The 24,333-nt window shown below is 43.3% G+C and overlaps 1 protein-coding gene across 1 annotated transcript; it reads right to left on the reverse strand.

Annotated features, from left to right (window-relative positions):
• Positions 1 to 14,151: 14,151 nt before the first annotated feature.
• Positions 14,152 to 23,217, reverse strand: txnl4a (thioredoxin-like 4A). Its single transcript, XM_078539930.1, has 4 exons — positions 23,090 to 23,217; positions 19,263 to 19,454; positions 17,987 to 18,090; positions 14,152 to 14,686 (listed from the first exon to the last, which is right to left on the reverse strand). The coding sequence occupies exons 2-4, from the start codon at positions 19,413 to 19,415 to the stop codon at positions 14,515 to 14,517; spliced, it is 429 nt and encodes a 142-aa protein (XP_078396056.1). The 5' UTR covers positions 19,416 to 19,454; positions 23,090 to 23,217; the 3' UTR covers positions 14,152 to 14,514.
• Positions 23,218 to 24,333: the final 1,116 nt, after the last annotated feature.

Raw genomic sequence — 24,333 nt, forward strand, 5'->3', positions numbered from 1 at the left:
ATAAAAAAAATCCTTTACAGCTGGACAAATCCACTGGCACGCATTGGGACTGTTTCCAATGAAGGAATTAATGTCAGGAAGAGAGGAAGATACAAAGGGAGAAAAGTATAGCAACCTTCAAAACAAATCTTGGAGGAGAAGAACTTATATGATTGTAGGTTTACTCATTTCCAACACAATGTTCTGGCTGTATAATTTTATATTGAAAACATTTGTCACTTCAATGCTCTTTGTACATATTTTCTCATGTGTCCAATCTGCTTTAAGGCAAACAATGAGTTGGCAAAGTCAATTACTTCCACAACAGGCCTACAGATAGATCAATTGTACCAGTTTATGCAGGGGACTAGGTTCTGATTTAATGACTGATTCTCCTCACAATCAAAACATTGGTTTAAATGAACTGATAACCATAATCCCTGATCTTTATTTTCATATTTAAGGGCATTCTGTAAAAGGGAAGAGGGCCAGACAAAGTGCTGTACAAATGCTGTCCAGGAGTGCACCAAGTATAAAAAGCAGGGTGCCAAGGTAAACTAGTTAAGGCATCAAATGAGTTTAGCACTGTTAATCAATTTTTATACTCGTACTTGTTCAATTTGTTTTCTTGAAGGCAGACACGATGAGTCAAGTACCCAAGTTTGCATTATTAAATCTAGCTGTCATATGCCAGCAGCAGAATTGTTGACTCACTTTTAATGATAGATAATCCAAAAGACAAAATTTTATACATTGCCAAAATCATTAAAGTTCAATAAGGATCAGCTGCCTTCATGCGATCAATCTCACTCACATCTCAAATGTTACACGTTTAGTATAGGGCTGGTGTACTTTGCTTTGTGCACATGTTTTATATATACTATCAGACATTTCATGCACAGCAAACAGTAGCTGAGGAGCATTATACAATCCACAATGTACTTCATCCAAAATTCTGCCACCTTAATCCTAACTCACACCAAGTCCCGTTTCCCCATTGCCACTGTGCTCACTGACCTATACTGGCTCCCTGTCTGGCAAGGCCACTAATTTAAACTTCTCATCCTTGTGTTCAAATCACTCCAGGGCTAGCCCCTTCCTCTCTCCAATCTCCAGCCCTGCAACTCTTCCAAAATCTGTGTTCCTCCAATCCTGGCCTCTTGTGCATCACCAATTTTTATCACTATCACTGGTTGTTGTGCCTTCAGCTGCCTGGGCCCTAAACTCTGCAATTCCCTCCCTGAACCGCTCCAACTTGTTATCTCTCTCTTCCTTGATGACGTGTCTTAAAAATTACTTCTTTGACTGAGGTTTTGGCCACCTGTCCTAATACCTCATGTGGCTTGTGGTCAAATTTTGTTTGATAATGCCCCTGTTAAGTGCCATGGGACATTTTACCACACTAATGGCACTATATAAAGGCAAGATGTTGTTGCCAGTGGGCTTATCTTTTCCCCTTAATTGTAATGAAAGTTTAGTGAAAAAAATGTTTTTACTTTAATAGAGGGGAAAATATTCTCCATTCAACACATAAGAATATAAACAAAACACAATGTAATTTGCTGTCCTAGAACTATGAAAACTCAGCATCAAATTTTGCTTGATAATTGTTCCTGTGAAGCCCTTCAGGTGTTTTATTAAGTTAATAACGCTATTGTTATAGTGTTCTGCTGTTAAAAATGCAGCTGTGCTAACTTAGTCTATCATATCAAGGCCATGAGGTGCAGCTGCTGTGCCTTACTGGATCAATTGCTCTCAAACAGGATTGCAAGTCAGTTAATCATTAGACAAGTATATAATATTTTTAAGTGATTCCTGAAACGAATTAGAAGATATTTTCCATTGGCAAAAAAAGTTTCTCTCTCTTCCGCCCAACTCACCTTCCCCCCTCCTTTTTCCCTCTCCCCTCTTTCCCTCTCTCCTGTGCCCTAGCCTCATCCCTCTCTCCTGAGCCCGAGCCTCTTCCCTCTTCTGTCTCCGCTCAACACAATGTCCCCCCCTCGCCCATTATCCTCCAGCCCTTCCCAGGATCCCCCTCCCAATACCCAGGGCTGAATTTTCAATGGCCTGTGGCTGTGGGACTGGAGGTGAGACCACCGCCGAAAATGAAAGACAGAAATCCCGTTGGGCGTGGCTCTGCGCTCTGATCCCGCCTCCACCACAGTATGAGTCAAACTTACAGCAGGAACGGTCGCCTGCTCGGCCTTACGGGCTTCATCCCAGGTAGCCTCCCGAGGCCCAAACGATTCTCAAACCGGCGCATGGGATGCCCATCATGTCAGGAGGTCGTCCATGAAACTGTGACGGCCTCCCAATGCCAGGGCAGGCAGACATCAGAGTCACAGAGCCTCCACTACGAAAATCGGCTGCAAATGTGACAGTGCCTGTTAGTGGGGCGGGGGGCCTTTCCTTCTGATCTCTGAAGGTCCTCACCCATCTGCCCTCTTATTTACTCGAATAATGACTAGTGACATGGATGGAGGTGCTCTTGCCCCTCCATACATATTTCAGCAACTTCCACCTCTGACAGCGGAACGACCAATTTGTCAGCGCCAGAGAATATCCCATTGGCCCTCTAGACTCAGGAGGCTTTCCACCATCCTTAACTGGATGGGGTCCCGCAGGCAGCCGTTCACTTGATCGCTTCTTTCAAAATCACCCTCTGGGTCCCTCTGCTGGCATTTGTCGGCCCATTTCATCCCGATGGCGTGATTGGGACCCCAGAATGAAAATGCAGCTCTCAGTCTCCCCCATTCCCCCCTCCTCCTTGCTCACTTCCACCCCACTTTGCTCTGTCCTCGCCCCCAAGCCCCTCCCAAGACACTGCCCACTCTTTGCCCATTTACCTTCTGCCTCCCCACCACCCCTTCCCCGCTCCCTCTCCACCTCCTTCCTCACTCATCCTTTCCCCCCTCTCTAACTCACCGTTCGCCTTTATTCCCCTCCCTCCCACTTTCTCTTCCTCCACCTCTTTCTCCCTCTCTCCCCTCACATCTCTCTCCCTTTATCACTCTCCCCGTCTCTAACCTAACTCTCCCTCCTCTTTGTATCCTCTTCTCTCACACTCACCCTTTCCCCTCTCTCTATTTCCTCTCACACTCATGTATTTCCTCTCACACTCATGCATCCCCCCCTCTCTCTCTTTTTCTCTCTCACACTCACCCTTTCCCCTCTATCTCTCTTTCACACTCACCCTTTCCCCCCTCAATCTTTCTCTCTCTCTCTCTCACCCTTTCCCTTCTATATTTCTCTCTCCCACACTCACCCTTTCTCTTCTCCATTTCTCTCTCTCACACTCACCGTCTCCCCTTCTCTCTATTTCTCTCTCCCACTCACCCTTTCCCTTCTTTCTGTCACACTCACTCTTTCCCCTCTCTCTCACACTCACCCTTTCCCCTCTCTCTTGCACTCACCCTTTCCCCCCTCTCTCGCACTCACCCTTTTCCCCCCTCTCTCGCACTCACCCTTTCCCCCCTCTCTCGCACTCACCCTTTCCCCCCTCTCTATTTCTCTCTCACACTCACCCTTTCTCCTTTTTCTCTATTTCTCTCTCACCCTTTCCCCTCTCTCTATTCCTCTCACACTCACCCTTTCCCCTCTCTTCCTCTCTCTCACACACATTCACCCTTTCCCCTCTCTCTATTCCTCTCTCACACACACTCATCCTTTCCCCTCTATCTCTTTTTCTTTCTCACACTCATGCTTTCCCCTCGCTATCTATTTCTCGCTCACATTCACCTTTTCCCCCCTCTATTTCTCTCACATACTCATCCTTGTCCCTATCTATTTCTCTCTCACACACCTTTCCCCCCTCAATCTTTCTCTCTCACACTCACCCTTTTCCCTCTCACACACTCATGCTTTCCCCTCTACCTATTTCTCTCTTTCACACTCACCCTTTCCTCTCTTTCACACTCACCCTTTCCCCTCTTTCACACTCACCCTTTCCCCTCTTTCACACTCACCCTTTCCCCTCTTTCACACTCATGCTTTCCCCTCTTTCACACTCATGCTTTCCCCTCTTTCACACTCATGCTTTCCCCTCTTTCACACTCATGCTTTCCCCTCTATTTATTTCTCTCTATCACTTATCCCCTTCCCTCCTCTCTCTATTTCTATTTCTTACTCACCCTTTCTCCTCTCTATTTCTCTCCCTCACACTCACCCTTTCCCCTCTCTCTATTCCGCTCTCTCCCTCTCACTCACCCTTTCCCCTCTCTATTCCTTTCTCTCTCACATACGCTCACCCTTTCCCCTCTATCTCTTTATTTCTTTCTCACACTCATGCTTTCCCCTCTCTATTTCTCCCTCTCACACTCATCCATTCCTCTCTCACCCTTTCTCCTCTCTATTCCTCTCTCACCCTTTCTCCTCTCTATTCCTCGCCCTCTCACTCACCCTTTCCCCTCTCTCTATTTCTCCGTCTCTCTCACACTCACCCTTTCTCCTCTCTATTTCTCTCTCTCACACACCCTTTCCCCTATTTCTCTCTCTCACACTCACCCTTTCCCCTCTCTCTATTCTTCTCTCACACTCACCCTTTCCCCTCTATCTATTCCTCTCTCTCTCACACTCACCCTTTCCCCTCTATCTATTCCTCTCTCTCTCTGACTCACCCTTTCCCCTCTCTCTATTTCTCTCTCTCACGCTCACCCTTTCCCCTCTCTCTAATCCTCTCTCACACTCACCCTTTCCCCTCTCTCTATTCCTCTCTCTCACACTCAACCTTTCCCCTCTCTATTCCTCTCTCTCTCACACTCACCCTTTCCCCTCTCACACTCACCCTTTCCCCTCTCTCTACTTCTCTCTCTCACACACCCTCTACCTCTATTCCTCTCTCTCACACTCACCCTTTCCCCTCTCTATTTCTCCCACACTCACCCTTTCCACACTCTCTATTCCTCTCTCTCACTCACCTTTTCCCCTCTCTCTATTCCTCTCTCTCTCTCTCACACTCACCCTTTCCCCTCTCTCTATTCCTCCCTCACACTCACCCTTTCCCCTCTCTCTATGCCTCTCTGACACTCACGCTTTCCCCTCTCTATTCCTCTCTCTCTCTCACTCACCCTTTCCCCTCTCTCTATCCTTCTCCCTCTCACTCACCCTTTCCACTCTCTCTATTCCTCTCTCTCTCCCACCCTTTCCCCTCTCTCTATGCCTCTCTCTCTCTCACCCTTTCCCCTCTCTCTATTTCTCTCTCTCACACTCACCCTTTCCCCTCGCTCTATTCCTCTCTCTCTCACACTCACCCTTTCCCCTCTCTCTATTCCTCTCTCTCTCACCCTTTCTCCTCTCTCTATTTCTCTCTCTCACTCACCCTTTCCCCTCCCTCTATTCCTCTCTCTCTCACACTCACCCTTTCCCCTCTCTCTCACACTCACCCTTTCCCCTCTCTCTATTCCTCTCTCTCTCACTCACCCTTTCCCCTCTCTCTAATCCTTTCTCTCTCACACTCACCCTTTCCCCTCTCTCTAATCCTTTCTCTCTCACACTCACCCTTTCCCCTCTCTCTAATCCTTTCTCTCTCACACTCACCCTTTCCCCTCTCTCTATTCCTCTCTCTCTATTCCTCTCTCTATTCCTCTCTCTCTCTCACCCTTTCCCCTCTCTCTACTTCTCTCTCTCACACTCACCCTTTCCCCTCTCTCTATTCCTCTCTCTCACACTCACCCTTTCCCCTCTCTCTATTGCTCTCTCTCACACTCACCCTTTCCCCTCTCTCTTTTCCGCTCTCTCACACTCACCCTTTCCCCTCTCTCTATTCCTCTCTCTCTCACACTCACCCTTTCCCCTCTCTCTATTCCTCTCTCTCTCACACTCACCCTTTCCCCTCTCTCTATTCCTCTCTCTCACCCTTTCCTCTTTCTCTATTTCTCTCACACTCACCCTTTCCCCTCCCTCTATTCCTCTCTCTCACACTCTCCCTTTCCACTCTCTCTATTCCTCTCTCTCTCTCTCCCACCCTTTCCCCTCTCTCTATTCCTCTCTCACACTCACCCTTTCCCCTCTCTCTATTCCTCTCTCTCTCACACTCACCCTTTCCCCTCTCTCTATTCCTCTCTCTCTCTCACCCTTTCCCCTTTCTCTATTTCTCTCACACTCACCCTTTCCCCTCCCTCTATTCCTCTCTCTCACACTCACCCTTTCCACTCTCTCTATTGCTCTCTCTCTCTCCCACCCTTTCCCCTCTCTCTATTCCTCTCTCTCTCTCACCCTTTCCCCTCTCTCTATTCCTCTCTCTCTCTCACCCTTTCCCCTCTCTCTATTCCTCTCTCTCTCACACTCACCCTTTCCACTCTCTCTATTCCTCTCTCTCTCACACTCACCCTTTCCCCTCCCTCTATTCCTCTCTCTCTCTCTCACCCTTTCCCCTCCCTCTATTCCTCTCTCTCTCTCACCCTTTCCCCTCTCTCTATTCCTCTCTCTCTCTCACCCTTTCCCCTTTCTCTATTTCTCTCACACTCACCCTTTCCCCTCCCTCTATTCCTCTCTCTCACACTCACCCTTTCCACTCTCTCTATTGCTCTCTCTCTCTCCCACCCTTTCCCCTCTCTCTATTCCTCTCTCTCTCTCACCCTTTCCCCTCTCTCTATTCCTCTCTCTCTCTCACCCTTTCCCCTCTCTCTCACACTCACCCTTTCCACTCTCTCTATTCCTCTCTCTCTCACACTCACCCTTTCCCCTCCCTCTATTCCTCTCTCTCTCTCACCCTTTCCCCTCCCTCTATTCCTCTCTCTCTCTCACCCTTTCCCCTCTCTCTATTCCTCTCTCTCTCACACTCACCCTTTCCCCTCCCTCTATTCCTCTCTCTCTCTCACCCTTTCCCCTCTCTCTATTCCTCTCTCTCTCTCACCCTTTCCCCTCTCTCTAATCCTCTCTCACACTCACCCTTTCCCCTCTCTCTAATCCTCTCTCTCTCACTCACCCTTTCCCCTCTCTCTATTCCTCTCTCTCTCTCACCCTTTCCCCTCTCTCTATTCCTCTCTCTCTCTCACCCTTTCCCCTCTCTCTATTCCTCTCTCTCTCTCACCCTTTCCCCTCTCTCTAATCCTCTCTCACACTCACCCTTTCCCCTCTCTCTAATCCTCTCTCACACTCACCCTTTCCCCTCTCTCTATTCCTCTCTCTCACACTCACCCTTTCCCCTTTCTCTGCCTATTTCTTTCACACGCTCACCCTTTCCCCTCTCTCCAATTCTCTCACACTCATCCGTTCCTCTCTCTCTATTTCTCTCTTTCACACTCACCCTTTCCCATTTCCGTTCCTTCAACCGACGCCAGGCCGGCCCTCCTACTGCGCATGCGCCCTCTGATCCTGCACAGATGCCGCTGGGTCTTAGCGCCCTCAGGAGCATTTATTGTGACTGTGGACTGAGAGAGAGAGGGTGGCCGGACCTGCATATGAGCTCTGCATGTATCTCTGTGATGATTGCGCCTATATGGAGATAAAATTAGTCTAAAACAAACGAAAACATTTTATTAAAGACTTTTCTCCTTTCAGTCAATTAACTTAGGTGGATTTAATTCTTCTACAAAACTTTTAGCAATCAGTTCAGAAACTAGAGAATAGCAGATCCTTATTGTAAACTGCAGTAGCTTACAACCATCAATGGTGAAACAGGAACGCTCACTGCTGCTCACTTTGTTGAGAGCTGTCCAAAACAAATTCTGGAAATTTTGAACAAAAACTTGTTCTAATCTGGTATTTGGTCCTGTGTATGTGATGCACTTCACAGAGTATTAGCGAGATCTATGAGCAGGGTAAGAAACGGCAAAGCTCCTCAAGCAATCAGACCGGGAATCGGCACTGAGACATGGAAAGTCTAAAGGAGGAAGTGTGGATTAGATTTAAATCAAGTACAGGAAGTGAAATAAAGACTGAGAAAGACAGATAGGATAAAGACATACAAATAAAAGAAACAGACAGAATAAAGTAAAAATTAAATACTTTTTAAAGTTTTCAACGCTAATTAACCTTTGAAGGAATGAGACTCCACATTTGCTAAATTAAATTAGCGGGCCAGAGTGGTTGTTTGGCAGCAATTATCACTTACCACACCTTCAAAAAAACAATCACTTTTCCCTGAATGTGCTGGCCCCTTTCCTTGTATCTTCAGTGGGGAATAAGTGGGCAGGTACTAAAGTAATTTCAGTGCCAAGTCTGAATCATGTTACAGGGCACACTGTGGCAGAGCAGGGGTATCCCTGATAACTTTCAGATTGTCTCATTTTGCTGCATATGTGCGGATGCCAGAAGTTGCTGTCAGAATTTTCTCTGTTATAATGGTGAGTGTTGTTATCCTCATTGTTATTATCTATGTAAAATCCAAACCATTTTATTCCAGCAAAACAATATAGTCACCTATTGTTCTTGTTAAAAGCAAAAGTTAGGAATTCTTCATTTTTTCCCCCTGGAAATAGTAGGGGCTAGATTTTCCACTGTGCTAGCAAGACCATCAGATCTACACATTTGTCCCTAGTCATGTACTAAGATAGTCAACCCTCCAAGACTGTCCTGTAGTCTTTTGGAATTAAAGAACCTTCTCTAAGACACTGCTACAAACAACTGAGTTGAAAATCATAGGAACCATTCAAAAGAAATTGAGTGAGGTTATTTTCAGTTTCTTTGGGGACTTTCACTTATGATTTATAAAAATACAGGAAACAGAAAAGAAAGACTTGCATTTATATAGCACTTTTCATTACCAGATGTCTCAAAGTGCTTTGCAACTCATGTAATACATTTTGAAGTGTAATGTCAGAAACACAACAGTCAATTTGCACACAGCAAACTCCCATAGTCAGCCATTTGATAATGACCAGATAATCTGGGTTTGTGATGTTGATTGAAGGGTAAGATAAATATTGGCCAGGACATCAGAGATAAAACCCCCACTCTTCTTTGAAATAGTGCCAGGGGGTCTTTTTATTCCACCTGAATAGGCATATGGAGCCTCAGTTTAACATCTCATCTGAAAGACAGCACCTCCAAAAGTACAGCAATCCCTCAACATTGCACTAGAATGTCAGTCTTGATTTTGTGCTCAAGCCCTGGTGTGGAACTTGAACTTAAAACTTTGTGATTTATAGAGGCAAGAGTGCTACCAACTCAGGCACAGATGACAGTCAGGATAAAAAATTCTGTTTGACTGACAACCAAGAATCATCCAATTGGGAAACAAGAGTCTGATAACTTTCTAATTGGCCATGGATTGTGATGCATCACAAGGATGGAAATGTCTGGATGTCAGTGGTCTCCTATGTTCCTGGACAGTCACTGCCCCCATGTTATCTCTTCTGGTTCCCATAAGTTTATAGTCACACTTTAAGACTCACAATGTTGGAGCTTCACCGATGTATTTCTTTCAAGTTTCCATGTGGCTGCTGGACTGACACATTGGTGCTTGACACCTGACTGCAGTTCAGCTGTAAAATGTGCCACCTTGGATGTACATCCACATAACAATTAGTTCCTAGCTTTTGACAAATAATACAATAACAACAAGCTTCAGAACAGCTCTTCCACAGACCAAACAAGCATCCACAGGCCATTGTTCCTAGCTGAGGTTATCTGCAAAATAAGATCATTTTTCTGTGCTCCACTTGTGTTAACTATAGTGAGTTTAGTGTATAAACAGAACGTTGACTAAAGTACAATAATAGTTGCTTCTAATAAGGTATTGGCTTTGGCAAGTGTGCCTGGTTCTTCAAATCAAATTAGGTTTATCTACTGGCATGACTTCCCCTCTGGCAGGGAGCTCCCTGACTTGGGATGGTCAAAGATCACCCCTTCCACTTGCCCCCAGCAGAGGCAATAATGGTTGTGGGATGGGAGTGGCTGGTTTGGGGTGTGGGTCGCAGGCGAAGGGGGGAGGGGGGTTGGGGGTGTCAAAGTGGGTTAATTTTAGGGAGTGCCTTAAACAGAGGGAGAGGTTGAGGGAGGAAATTCCAGAGCTTAGCACCCAAAAACTGGTGCGGACATGATGGGCTGAATGGCCTCTTCCTGTGCTGTAAGCATCTTTGAGTCTATGAAGCTTTAGTTGGGGTGCTCATCACAGGACTCCCCACTCACCCCTGTTATTTCCCTGTCTTGAGTTGCCAAATCCTGTGCCACAGTTTTACAATTTTGAGTGTATGGTTACATTCAAAACGCTTGCCATTTATTCCTCTAAACAATTTAGATCCATTTCCCACAAATCAATTACTAAGTTTAGAGCAAAATGAACAGTGAGCAAATATCTCTACACAACGCACATTAATGTAAAAAGAATATACCCAGACACTTCACAGTGCCATATCAGGATTCGTTTTGCACAGAAAATGGGTTTCAGTGCAACACTTCCACTCAAGAGTTGAAATTTAAATCGGAACAATTAAGATTCAAAACGATGGGATCGAGGTTTTCCCTTCTGCCCCTTCCCCCCACCCCACTCTAAAGCGTTTGTACTAGATGTATCAACGCTTATACCTTAAATGTTACGATGTCCGGTTGACCAACCCTCAAAATTCAGTCTCCAATTGCTTGTCTTCAACAAACATGAATCTTCTGTTTTATGGAACAAGGTTTTAACCATTTCAACAGAAATTTGTTCTTCGAGATTAACAGGTAAAAGCTTCACCCGGAAGGGAATTAATTCAAACAAAACTTCAGAGTCTCTTTAAAGCATTTTCTGTGTCCTCCCCTGGAACGTTGTCCATCTGAGAGTTGGGAAAACAGGAGCTGGTGGGGGAGCCGGATTTTGACCATCCAGACACAGTGTCCAACCCCGAAAATCTGCAGTGAGCGGCCCTGCAGTAAAATCACAGCGGCATTAAAAAGAACCATTTCCTTTGAACATTTTTGTTTACTAGAAAATTAGTAAATTGTATTAATTAGTAAATTACAACAATCTTGCAGATTGACAAATCTAAGATAAACAGCTTTAAATGACTGAAAGCAAAATCGATAGAGTGTTCCTTCTTTAATTGACTTAGATTGCCCAAGTCCCTGATCTCCCAGTCTCTTCCCCACTGACTAAAGTTATTCTGGTTCAGGCGTTAATTTTGTAAAGGCATTAGCACAGAAAAGGGTGTTTTTGTTAGGGACTAAACCAGTTTACAACGTATGTGTTCAGGTCCTTACCCTTCCCTGAAAGCTCAAAGCACGGTTATGCTGCATATAGGACAGAAAGTGTTAAATAAAAACCAGTAACAATGGTACAGGTCAAACAGTGGAACAACATTTGACAGGGAGCCTTCTGTCTGTGTCTCTCCGTAAACACTTCTGGAATTTGCCTTAAAACCCCAACAATCCTGATTGTGCTAAGAATTACACTGAAAACCAATTTAAGATCGTCAGTCGGGATCGCAGTGTGGCTCACTTACACACACTAGAAGCCACATATATTCACACACACAGCCCTGTCCTTTGCAAACAGAAGGAAGACATCCACACTTTGCACCATTTTCAATGCAACAAAAGCTTAGGAAAGTCAACCCCTGGTCCATTCCCCTTGACCAATGCCTTGACCAATCACACTTTCTGTGTGCAAGGCAAAAATATAGGAGTTTGATGATCTGGGTAATCTCTATTGATAGTAGATACAGGTAGGATTAAAAAAAGACACAAGAAGCATACAAGAGATTTTATTTTATTTTTAAAAAATTGGCCCATAACCATTTGTTTCAATTAGCCTGCTCTGTTGAGGCGTCCTCTCTCTCCCATACCTGCATTAGCAGGTACTTGCAAACCCAGTAAAGTCCAGCAGTTTGTTCAATCCTTGTCCTGTGAAAATTAAAATCTACATTTACAATCTGATCCCTTCCCAGTCCCAGATTACCAAGGTCAATTGTAGCACCCCCAACTACTACCTGGTAGATGTCAAACCCAGCGTGGACTAAGAAGTGTTCCTTGCATCTTCTGGTCTGTACGGTTTACTATTATATGAAGCAATGTACTTGTCCACCACTTCAACAAGGAATCTTTGCAAAATTCAATTTTAAAAATTGGGATTACAGAAATCAAAACGTGCTTTTTGAACTTCAGTATGGATTGACTTGAAGCCTAAAGAAAATGGAAATTCTGTAAAATTAGTTTCTAAAATGCAATTATATCATTTAAAAATTAAACTCTCGTCTGTCATTTTAAGAATTGTCAGTTTTGCCGCACAGAATCAATTTCATGGAATATACATTCTTAAATGTTCAACTAGATTACATTCAACTGTCTGCTCCTTTTAAAGCATTTAAGACCATAAGACGTAGGAGCAGAAGTAGGCCATTCGGCCCATCGAGTCTGCTCCGCCATTCAATGAGATCATGGCTGATCTGATAATCCTCAACTCCACTTCCCTGCCTTTTCCCCAAAATCCCTTGATTCCCTTCCTGATTAATGTCTATCTTCGCCTTGAATATACTTAATGACCCAGCGTCTGCAGCAAAGAATTCCACAGATTCACTACCCTCAGAGAAGCAATTCCTCCTCATTTCCATCTTAAATGGGTGACCTCTTGCTTTTAGATTATGCCCTCTGGTTGGAGAACGTAAGGAGATCATCACGAACACATGAAACATTTATTTTGGGCAGGGGAAAGGAAGAAAAGATGTCAGACTATGGGAATTATCTAATTTACAGTGTGAGACATAATTAGCCAATTTGTCACAAAGGGCTTAATATCAAGCTTAGGCACATCATTCGAGGAAGCGTACAAGTTTTACATCACCAAATTAATAAATTGACATCTTTTTCTGATTGAATCCACATTTCAAACTGGATTATTTTTTTTTAGTGCTGCTATACAATGCCTAGATAGGTAATAGGAGGCAATGTCTGAACCCGGAGATTAGATTAGGAAATGTAATAGGGAGGTACTGACTCATTATTTCACCTCCAGCTGTTTCCATCTTTAAACTCTTTCCCCAGACATGCTCCTGTGGAGGTGCTATGAAAATACAAGTTGTTCTTCTATACTATGTTAACTTTCATGTCTTTGGGGGGTCTGGTGAATTATTACACCTGCTGATCTAACTAATTTGCAGACTTCAGTTACACTGAACTTGTTCTGTACACAACTAGTGACACTCAGACAGCAGCTAAACTGAGAACTATTACCTAAGTTACAAGACACCATCGTAGATCAGAACTATTAGGCAATAGGATAGATAATTGTAATGGACACTCCTTGAGATGTGCAGTGCATTTTTAAATAAAGGTATAAATTAATAGTCTCACATTTGACTGCTAAATTATATTTAGGTTCCAATAGTCTTGAGTGTTATTGCTATTGCTTTCATTTTCTATGAAGAAACTAAAGAAGTTTTTGTCTAAATAGACATGGAATTATCTATTAATACTTAATGTGATTAGCACAAAAAGTTCACCCACTTAACGTCAGAGGAAAATTCAGTGCTATTCGTTTCTAAGTGGTGACCATGAAGTTAAGCAAGCTTGCTTCTCGGTGATATATACATAATACATCAATAAGTAAGTGACATGAGATGGCATTACTTTTATACCAAGACACTTTTATAGCTTTGGCCTTTGAAAAGGCATTATGGCATCAAAAAAAATTGTAAACAGGATTTGAGGCTCATAGATGCAAGAATCAATTCACTTAATCAAGAAATTGTACCCGTGTTTACATTTCAAAGACAATAATCGCTTTGATCAAATCTAAGCAACTGTTTGCTAAGTTAACTGGTAAGCAAGTAGCTTATAGGGTGCTCAGGTCATACGAGAATAAATGTGAACTGTTCTCATGTCATCCTTTTTTTTATAAAAAGACAATACACATTAATGTTATTAAATGCATAGTAACAAACCAACTATAAGAGTTTGAAGACTGTGGAGCCTGAGCCCAAATCCACAATATAGACAAACAGGCACATAATTGTGTGTGTTTGGGGGCAGGGGAGGAAGCAACAATAAATATTATGTAAAAGTTAGATGTGCGGCCAAGAATAAATGCAGTAAACATTGATGCCTGTCAACATTTAAAATAATTACATCTTATATTTTCTTCCCAATGCTGGCTGAAAATTTAGCCCAGTACATAGTTGGTTAAAAAAAATACAGTACATAACCACTGCTAAAAAGAAAACAGTGGCTTACATCTTTCCAATCAAAATGCCGACAAAAACTATTTTAAATGGATTTCCATCAGCATCACGATCAGAGAACCCAAATCCAATGATGTGTTATTCTTCAGTTTTTATTTGGATGTCAACAAAGCATGAACTAAAGTGATTCAAATATTCAAAGTATTTTATCAAAAATGACCAGATTCAGGGCAGTTACAAAAGAGTCCTTTTTACAAAAAGAATGATTGGTAAAAAAAAAAACAATTTCTATTTAGCTCAACAGAAAATATGGATTTAAGAAAAAAACAAGACTTTCCAATCATGTATAGTTTATAAATCGTGTGGTAGATAAAATGAGGACATCCGATGCAAACATAGAAACACAGATGCGATCTGAAGGTTGGTGGTTTATCTACACTGGTGATAGCTTTCAAGATGGAGCATATAGAAAACTGTTCAGCTGATCATACACGACACCTCAATATCTATATTTAGTGGAGTAGTCCTTTGGAGATACTACAAGACCCCTTCCCTTGCGGGCTCCTCTGTAAACTGTCTCAACAATGTCAATCATCTCCTGTTTGTCTTCCATAGGCCAATTAATTTTATTGTTGTTGCCGGTGCCCAAATCAATCATGATGTGCTTATTTCTGGAAAGAAAAAAGAAACATTATGCAAGGAAACATTAAAGCACATGAAAACTTTCTGCTGTTCACCGTTTTTGACTGAAAAACAAATGCTTGATAATGTAATTTCTTCGAATTCTCCAATAATTAAAACTTCATAGATGAGTGCTGACAACCCTTTGCAGTCGCTGGGTCAAGATCCTGGAACTCCCTCCCTAATAGCACTGTGGGTGTACCTACATCATACAGGACTGCAGGGATTCAAGGAAGTGGCTCACCGTCACCTTAACGGCAATTAGGGATGGGCAATACATGCATAAACAAATTTTTAAAAGTGCAAAATTCTTGGGGAGGTGGAGTAAAAGAGTCAGCAAGCGAAACAAAATTACAAAAAAACTTATATTAATACCCTTTCCCAATAATTAGTCTGTTCAAAATTGGTAAAGAGGGGTCAATTTATTTTAATTTGTTCAACAAGTCAGTACATATGTTTTAAAATTCAATCTATTGATCATTAATAGAACTATAGTAATGTATAGGGAAGAGTGAAAGACCACTTTAGCTAACAATGCAGTAATGCTATTTAGCTCTAAATATAAATAACTAACTTGGAACAGGAAGAAATGAATGGAGAAATAAATCCATACTAGTTCACAGAATGTCTCTGAAGCGAATATGGCACTGTGTCAAAAAGATTCAGACACGATATCCCTTCATACCGAATATTGATCAGCTCAAAGCATTTAACCAATGCTACGTGCTTCTTTCGTAGAGAATGGAAAGCAAAATCAGAGGTCCAGCCACTCCACCCTACAAGCAGCATTAGCAGAAGCCAGGGAGCTAGTTTCATGCCTGCCCTCGACTGGCTTTGTTTTCAAAGTCCGAAGTAAAGGCACAAAATAATCAAAAATATATATTTGGTTTAGAATCAGTATATACTGTGCATTCACCATACACATTATATACTAATGGATTTGGTGGAGAGGCTTTACATCATGTGAGGTAAAACTGGAGTTACATTACAATTTTTAAAGATTGCTGCTGACCTATAATATTTTCTTTCACAACAAACTGAAGTGCCCTTAAGGGTCACAATGGCTGATTTAGTAGAAATTCCCCAATGTATTTTGGTGCTGAAGAGCCCATTTGTAACTTTTGAGTGGTGTGTCCAGAATTCGAGGTCTGTAACAGATTAAACATGCTGCAATATGGCTTTAGTACAACACCACTCAGTAGCTACACTACAGTGTACAATTTCAATCTTATTACAGTCAAAAGTAACTGGCAAGGAAATAATTTTATTAATCATAAAATTAGATGACAAGAGGCCTTTCACCCCATCGTGCCCGTGCTGGATCTCTGCAAGAGTAACTCAGCTAGTCCCAGTTCCATGGCCCTGCAATATTTTTATCTTCTGATAATTATCAAATTTTCTTTTCATAGCCATGACTGAATCTGCCTTCAACACACACACACAGGCACAGTTCCAGATCCTAACCACTCGCTGTGTGAAAAGGATTTTCCTCGTATTGCAGTTGGTTCTCTCACCAATTAAATTAACTCAGTGTCTTCTGGTTCTCGACTCCTCCACTAAAGGGAAGAGTTTCTCGCTATCCACTTTGTCCAGGCCCCTCATGATTTTGACTACCTCTTCTCTCAACCTTCTCTTCCTTACAGAGAATAGCCCCAGCTTCTCTAATCTAATCCACATAACTGAAGTCCCTCATCCTTGAATCGTATAACAAAGAGTGAAAACAAAAACCTCAACATAGGTGATTAAAAAAACATTGTAGTTTAGACTGTCAGATGAATCTATACAAACCAGGCAGTTTGTTAATGAAGACGCTGAGAATTCTTCTTCAGTTAACACCATCCAGTATTGGATAATTATCTATAGTCCCACATTCTTTGCCAAAGGACAAGATGACCTGCTCGCAGCCAACGTCCTTCAGTATTCGAACCAGGTTGAAGTGGAGCAAGCAATTTAGTATGGTACAACATCCTGTGATAGATCACAGCATGTTCACCTTAGACTGCAGTTTCCCTGTCAGTTTCTTTCCTAATCTTTAATCTTAGACCAGTGTGCTCTAAAGTACTGGCATTCTGTTAAGGCAAAGGACACTTACACCTTTTGCAACAACTGGCCTTAGTGAACACCTGAATTGTTTACAATTAATCTGAATGAAGCACTAACCTGAGCATGCTGACTGTAAGTGATGGTCTGGTCTTACAGCATTAACATGCTCTCTTTCCCTGGGATAATCCCCTAAACGGCAAGAAACTTTTCAAAGCTGCCATGAGGTTCCTTTTAGGATTCAGCTGGCAAACCGGTGAAAATAGTGATCAAGATATCCCTGAAGTTATCTTGCATCTAAACTGGCACAGACCGACAGGAATTAGCAATGCAGCGGCACAAATTGATTTACTGGAGAAATCACTCCCAACCAAGGTGAAATATCACAAATGTTTAACTGGTCACATGTCTGAAATCTATCAACCAGCAAGTAGCCGGATCTGGAGAAAGTATGTGCATAGAGTGTTAGGTCAGCTAATAGCTACCAAGCACTCACTCATGTACCTCGTGCGTTACTCAGATTAAGTACAAACAATGTAGGCGGCCACTGTAAGACTGATTGTTGCAAAATGGGAGGAACCTTCAGATCCTGCAGAAGTAGCAAAGGAAATGGAAATCCTATACTGAGGTGGCAGGGGGTACACATTAGCCAGGGCATAGAACAGATCTTCAATGCTAAGGACAGCAAAAGTATCCAGTGCATCCAAAACTGTATCCATACCGTAATAACCAATCTCAGATTGGTTCCTTCAATACTGATTTGCAGTTGGCTGCAAGTTATTCATGATGTTCAACAACAAAGTAAGCTTGTCAAACTGTTAATGAGTACGCCGAGAAACATCCACACACTCAGAACAGTTAAGTAACCTTCGTGTAAGTTTAGTGTCCAGGGGCGGCAAAGTGCCTCAAGGGCACCTTTTAAACTCAGCTTGACGCTACACTGGAGTTACATCATGTACAGTGTCAAACTAAGGTGGTAGGAAACTGCTTTCGCTGGGAGTATTCATTTAGGAAGTGCATTACCCTGCTATACACCAAAGACTATTGAGGAGTTAAACAATGATAATATAGTATTATAGTGACATGGCAACTTATGACGAATGAAGCAGGTAACACTGCCTCCTATGCATTTTGCAGAACTTAGATCTTATCCATTCAATTACTAAAAATACAAAATCGTAACAAAATTTTATAAGGGTTGTTATTTCTTCCTGTTACAATAATTGCCGAAGAACTGTGATTACACATACCTGAAGAAAAACATAACTGTGCACGGATCGTACAACTCGTACATCTTGTTGAAGTCCGGTACCTCTGTGATATCCACAAGATAAATAACAGCAAAGTTTTTCACCTTATAAAAAAAAGGTTTGATTATTATAGGAATAAAGTTATAGGAATAAACTGTAGCCAAGAACTAAAAACTGGGCTCCTTAAAAGGTCATAAAATTAAGAATTAAGAATTTCATACATCTATGGAGTTTATAAAGGAGCCATAAACAACACGCATATTGGGAATCATGGTATAATAGCACTTTTTAAAAAAAAGAGACCTATGTATTTATTCACAAAATATTTTATTTTACATTCTCTAATATTTAAATTTTACATATCTTTGAATGTTGCAATATGGGAGGTGGGGATGGTGGCATAGCAGTAATGTCACTGGATTAATAATCCAGAGGTCTAGACTAACAGTGGGGACATGGGTTCAAATGGCAGCTGGTGGGATTGAAATTCAATTAATAAATATGGAATTGAAAGCTCGTCTCAGTAATGGTGACCATGAAACTATCATCCACTATCGCAAAAACCCATCTGGTTCACTGATGTCCTTTAGGGAAGGAAATCTGCTGTCCTTACCTGGTCTGGCCTACATGTGACTCCAGACCCACAGCAATGTGGTTGACTCTTAACTGCCCTCAGAAATGGCCTAGCAAGCTACTCAGTTCAAGGGCAATTAGGAATGGGCAACAAATGCTGACCCTGCCAGCGACATCTACATCCCATGAAAGAATGAAGGAAAAAAGGCAGTAAAGAAATGATAGTTTGATACTAGTTTCAACAAAACTAGTGCTCAAAGGGAGTACATGGTGATGTAATGATAAGAATTGGTGCATTAATGCTCAGGGCCACCCTACTTAGTGCCTGATATGAGCTTGAACAAGTGGAAAACGCCAAACAGAGACTATAGCATTTCCCTGATGGATTGAGAGAAAACAGAGTTATAAAGCATTAGTAAAATATTATTGAAGATGCACTACCCTTGGCCTGGAGCAAAGGGGAGCACTGTGAAAGATCTGGGTGTAGACCCCACCTCCCCCATTCATTGAGTCCAGACAAAGTGAAGAGATGGATAATTTACTTACCTGGAAAAAAAACTGATTAATAAATAAACTTGTCAAACTGTGCACATGGTAAAGGACTTACAGATTGAACCCATTTATATATTTCAGACATTCCACTTTAACTGAATATACCTTTACTAAACCTTGCTGCAATTCATTGATGCTTTGAAAGGCTTACTTTTTCAGCAATACTGTACAACACCTCATCCATCTTCATACAAGTTGGATCCCAGTCATGACCAAAGCGAATGACGACAACACGATCCTCCTCTGACAAAATGGCCTGGTCCACTTGCCAGCCATTGTGGAGATGTGGCAACATGTACGACATCTTGACAAAGAGTTGTATAACTTCTAATGCCTGTTATCACTGCAAATAAATAAAGGAGTTAAATAACTTCTGAACTAGAAAGGAATTTCATCTTGTGAATAAAGGCTCTGCGTTGACAGAGCTATTAGACGGACTAAAGAAATCAATTCTAAAGACATGGGCAGACGGGGGTAGTAAGCAACTTTAAAGAGCAGAATCATGACTGTTATCGCTGGTAGTCATGTGATTACCAACTTGTATTTATATAGGCTTTAACTTAGTAAAATGGTCCAAGGTGCCTCACACGAGTGCTATAAAGAAAATATTGATACTGAATCACATATGGAGACATTCGGGAATATGACCAAAAGCTTGTTCAAAGGGGTAAGTTCTAAGGAGGAAAGAGATGGAGAGGTTTAGAAATCTTTTGATTTGAGGCCTGAAGGTAGATGCAGACTGAGCACTGATTATGTTACCTGTGAGGAGGTGTTCTCAATAGCACTTTTGACAACTCTTTCCATCCCTTTGCTAATGATTGAGAGCAAGGCGATAGGTCAGCAACTGCTTGGGCTGGATTGGTCCTGCCTTTTGTGGACAAAACATACATAGGGAACATTCCACATTGCTGGATGGGTGCCAGTATTGTAGTTGTTCTGGAACAGCTTGGCTGGGAGTCTGGCTAAAGCACCAGCATTATAGCCAAGGACGTTGTCATGGCCCGTGGCATTTCTTAATGTCATATGGAATGAGTCAAATTGGCTTAAGACTCGAATCTGTGATGCTGCAAACCTCAAGGAGATTCAGCACTTCTGGCTGAAGATGGTTGCAAATGCTTCAGCCTTGTCTTATTGCCCATGTGTTAGCATCTACCATTGTTGAGAATGGGAATGTTCTTGGAATTCTACTGAATACAAAAGCTATTTTGCACACCTATTTTCCCTTTCCTTGCCAAGCTCCCTGTTCTCAGAATATTAACTTCAATATCATTTTCAAATCCCTCCTTGACCTGACCTGTACAATCTTCAGCAGAAACAATACCCCATTACACACCTGCTCCCTAAGCCTGCTGTGTATCTCCCTTTTCTCCCCACTCACCAAGTGAAGAGAGCATTCAATCAACAGGGGCGGGGGGGGGTGCACAGGTTCAAAGTCCACAGCAACTGGTGGAATTTCAATTCAATTAAAGAAATCTGGAATGGGAAGCTAGTCTCCTGTTGGTGACCATGACAACTATCATTGATTGTGGGAAAAACCAATTGGATTCACTGATGTCCTTTGGGGAACAAGACCTGCCATCTTTACCCTGTCTGCGGCTCTTAACTGCCCCCTAAAATAGCAAGCTGCACGGTTGTACAAAGTCCACCAGCGGTGGGAGCACATGGACTGCAACGGTTCGAGGTGCTGGCTCACCACTACCTTCTCAAGGGCAATTAGGAATGGGCAACAAATGTTGGCCTTGCCATTGCTGCTCACATCCCATGAAAGTGTTTTTTTAAAAACGTTCTCTAATTAATTCAGTCATCTCAACTTCTTTTCTAATCGTCGCTCATTATCCATCGTTTCTTCTGTAAAGCAACTTGGAACTTATGTGAAAGAGATGATGTAAAAGACAAAAAAACTTGCATTCATACAAACACTTTTCACAACTTCATCACGTCAATGCACTTCACAGGCAAGTAAGAGCTGTTGAAGTGGTTACTGTCGTAACGTGGGAAAACATAGCAGCCAATTTCCAGAAACAGCACTGAGGTAAGTGACCAGATAATTTATTTTCGACGTTGGTTGAGGATAAGCTACAACACTGGCATCTACCCGGCTATGTGGAAAATTCCCCAGGTATGTCCTGTATACAAAAAGCAGGACAAATCCAACCCCGCCAATTACCCCCCCATCAGTCTATTCTCCATCATCAGTAAAGTAATGGAAGGGATCACCAACAGTCCTATCAAGACACAGTTGCTTAGCAATAACCTGCTCACTGATGCTCATTTTGCGTTTTGAACTCCAGAGGTGAGGTGAGAGTGACTGTCCTTGACATCAAGGCAGCATTTGACCGAGTGTGGAATCAAGGAGCCCTAGCAAAACTGGAGTCAATGAGAATCAGGGGGAAAACTCTCCACTGGTTGGAGTCATACATAGCACAAAGGAAGATGGTTGTGGTTGTTGGAGGTCAGTCTTCTCAGTTCCAGGACATCACTGCAGGAGTTCCTCAGGTAGTGTCCTAGGCCCAACCATCTTCAGTTGCTTCATCAATGATCTTCTTTCCATCATAAGGTCAGAAGTGGGGATGTTTGCTGATGATTGCAAAATATTCAGTATCATACGTGACTCTTCAGATACTGAAGCAGTGCCCATATGCAGCAAGACCTGGACAACATTCAGCCTTGGGCCTATTAGTGGCAAATAACATTCACACCACACAAGCGCCAAGCATTGATCATCTCCAATGGCAGAAAATCTAACCACCCACTCTTGAAATTCAGTGGCATTACCATCGCAGAATCCCCCATTATCAACATCGTGGGAGTTACTATTGACCAGATACTGAACTGGAGAAGCCATATAAGTAAATATATCACCGCTCCTTCACTGTTGCTGGGTCAAAATCCTGGAACTCCCTCCGTAACAGCACTGTGGGTGTATCCACACTACATGGACTGCAGTGGTTTAAGGAGGCAGCCAACCACCAAGCAGGACCATCAAGGGCAATTAAGGCTGGGCAATAAATGCTGGCCTAGCCAGCGATGCCCACATTCCATAAATAAATTTTAAAAACAGCACTGAAGTGAGTGACCAGATAAATTATTTTAGATGCTGGTTGAGGATAAATGCTGGTAAGGGACACAGAAATCCTCTGCTCTTCAAATGGTGCCATGGGGCATTTTACATGACTGGCTTCAGTTTAATAGCTCATGAAAAGACAGCACCTTCGACAGTGCAGTACCCCCTCCTTACTGCACCGAAGTGTCTTTCTGGGGTGGGACTCAAACCCACGACCTTGACTTGAAAAGCCTGAGTGGTATCACTAAAGGGGAGGGGGGGGGGGGGGTGGTTGGCAGTTGGCAGTCGCTGCAACTGTCTGGTGCTCTCCCGTGGTTTTAACTGTTTTTTGGAGGAGCATACAGAGTCCAATACCTTCCATCACTGGTGAGCACCAAGACTGGAATGGACAGCCGACTCAGGTGATAGCACCGACTTGATAAATGCTTCCTTCGTTTCATGGTTCCAATTAGTTACAAACCTCTTTAAAAAGGTGGTGGTGGTGGGGGCGGGAGTGGTGATCTGGGTGGCTACTTCTGTTTGATGACACTGGGGGGTGGGGGGGGGGGGTGTTGCTGCTGTGTCTTCTTATTCCAAAAGACGACCACTGAGTCAAGGCTGATACTGAGGTACATAAATTGTTGTTTGAGATCTCAGTGCCCTGAGCCACTGAATAAGCTCATGTTGTGCTGGGAATTGCCTCCGGGCTTTAAAACATGCTGCTTAGAGTAGATAAAAGAGTGGAGCGAGCTCTTCAACAAGCAATCATTGTAAAAGGTGAAGTGCTGAAGGATTTAATAGTAAGCCCGGTGTGGGGACTGGGGATGGTCAGAGACAGGCAGCAGTAAACATGCTGCAAATGCATCACCGTAAAAAGACAGAGGGAGATAAGCTGCTGGAGGTACTCGAATGGTCGTGTTTTCTCCCGGGCTCACCTGGCTCCTCTCGGACACGGAATGGCCGGGATTCACGCCGTCCCTGCGGCTCCTTGACGCAGACCGAGCACCGGCAGCACTTCCCCCTCCCGCCACCCCCGGCTCCCGCTCCAGGGGCTCGGGCAACCAAGATGGCGGCCACAGGTCAGAGGCGCAGGCGCGGGATCCGCAGGAAGCCGGGGGAAATGGTGCGAGTGAAATCTCGCGATGCCTCACTGAGGCCCTCTGCTGGCGCGGTGGCAGGTTTGCATCGTTGCAGCCCTTCCACCTCAACCTCAGGCTGTTGCCAACACTCCTGGATTGTCCTGGAGCCTCCAGGGATTGAAGATCAGTCTCCAGGACACTGTTGTGTGCAACCCTGGAGAACAATCATAGTGACATCAAAGAATATTGTTTGTTTTTTTAACTTTTGCTTGGACATTTTTCTTTACCGGTCATTGAAAATGGTGGGGGGGGGGGGAAGGTTGTTTGACTGACAAGCATCATCCAAATTGGTTAATGAGTCAAAAACAGAAAATGCTGGAAAAACTCAGCAGGTCTGGCAGCATCTGTAAAGAGAGAAACAGATTTAACGTTTTGAGTCCGTATGACCCGACAGAGGCACCCCTTCCCCTTCTCAAGGAAAGTTAGGGATGGGCAACAGATGTTGGCTTTGTCAGTGACAGTCACATCCAATGAAAGGATTAAATACTTTCCTCAATAACTGCAGACTCTTTCCCTTTACACCCCTCGGGCAGAATTTTCAGTTCGACGGGCGGGTGGGCCGCCGACCACGATCGGCCCCCGACTGCGATTTCACGCTGGCTGGCCAGTTAACGGCCAGCGTGAGACGCGCGGTGAACTGCTCAGCGCTGCCGGGAGGAGGGTGGGCTCTGATGTAAGAGTGGGTGCGGGGGTAGCGAGGAATGAAAGCTCCCTGAAGGCAGAGAGCTGCCTCAGGGAGCTGAAGACTTCAAAACTACTAAATAAAGGTTTTAAAATCAGGACAAAAATGCCCAAGCATCACAAACAGTCACCTGAACGTAACATTATAAAAATTCTGTCCATAGATTTTTATTTTTAAAAATTTAACGACGGAAGCCTCATCCCGCCCTTAGATGAGGTTTCGTGAAAAATGCAAAGGCCGCCTGGTCCGTCCGCCAATTGTGAGGTTGGACGGACCTCAAAAAACTGGAGACAATCGCAACTTTAATGGGCTTAATGCCCTTTTCATTGTCGGCGAGCACACTTCCGAATTTTGCACG

This window comes from Cetorhinus maximus, chromosome 4 (genome assembly GCF_964194155.1).
Source record: "Cetorhinus maximus chromosome 4, sCetMax3.hap1.1, whole genome shotgun sequence".
Classification (NCBI taxonomy): Eukaryota; Metazoa; Chordata; class Chondrichthyes; order Lamniformes; family Cetorhinidae; genus Cetorhinus; species Cetorhinus maximus.

Excerpts from the sequence above, each read along its gene's own strand:
- txnl4a (XM_078539930.1), bottom strand. The coding sequence starts at position 19,415 with ATGTCGTACATGTTGCCACATCTCCACAATGGCTGGCAAGTGGACCAG. Across the intron at positions 18,091-19,262 it reads TGTACAGTATTGCTGAAAAA|GTGAAAAACTTTGCTGTTAT; the intron begins GTAAGCCTTTCA and ends TTTTTTTATAAG. Across the intron at positions 14,687-17,986 it reads ACAGTTATGTTTTTCTTCAG|AAATAAGCACATCATGATTG; the intron begins GTATGTGTAATC and ends TTTTCTTTCCAG.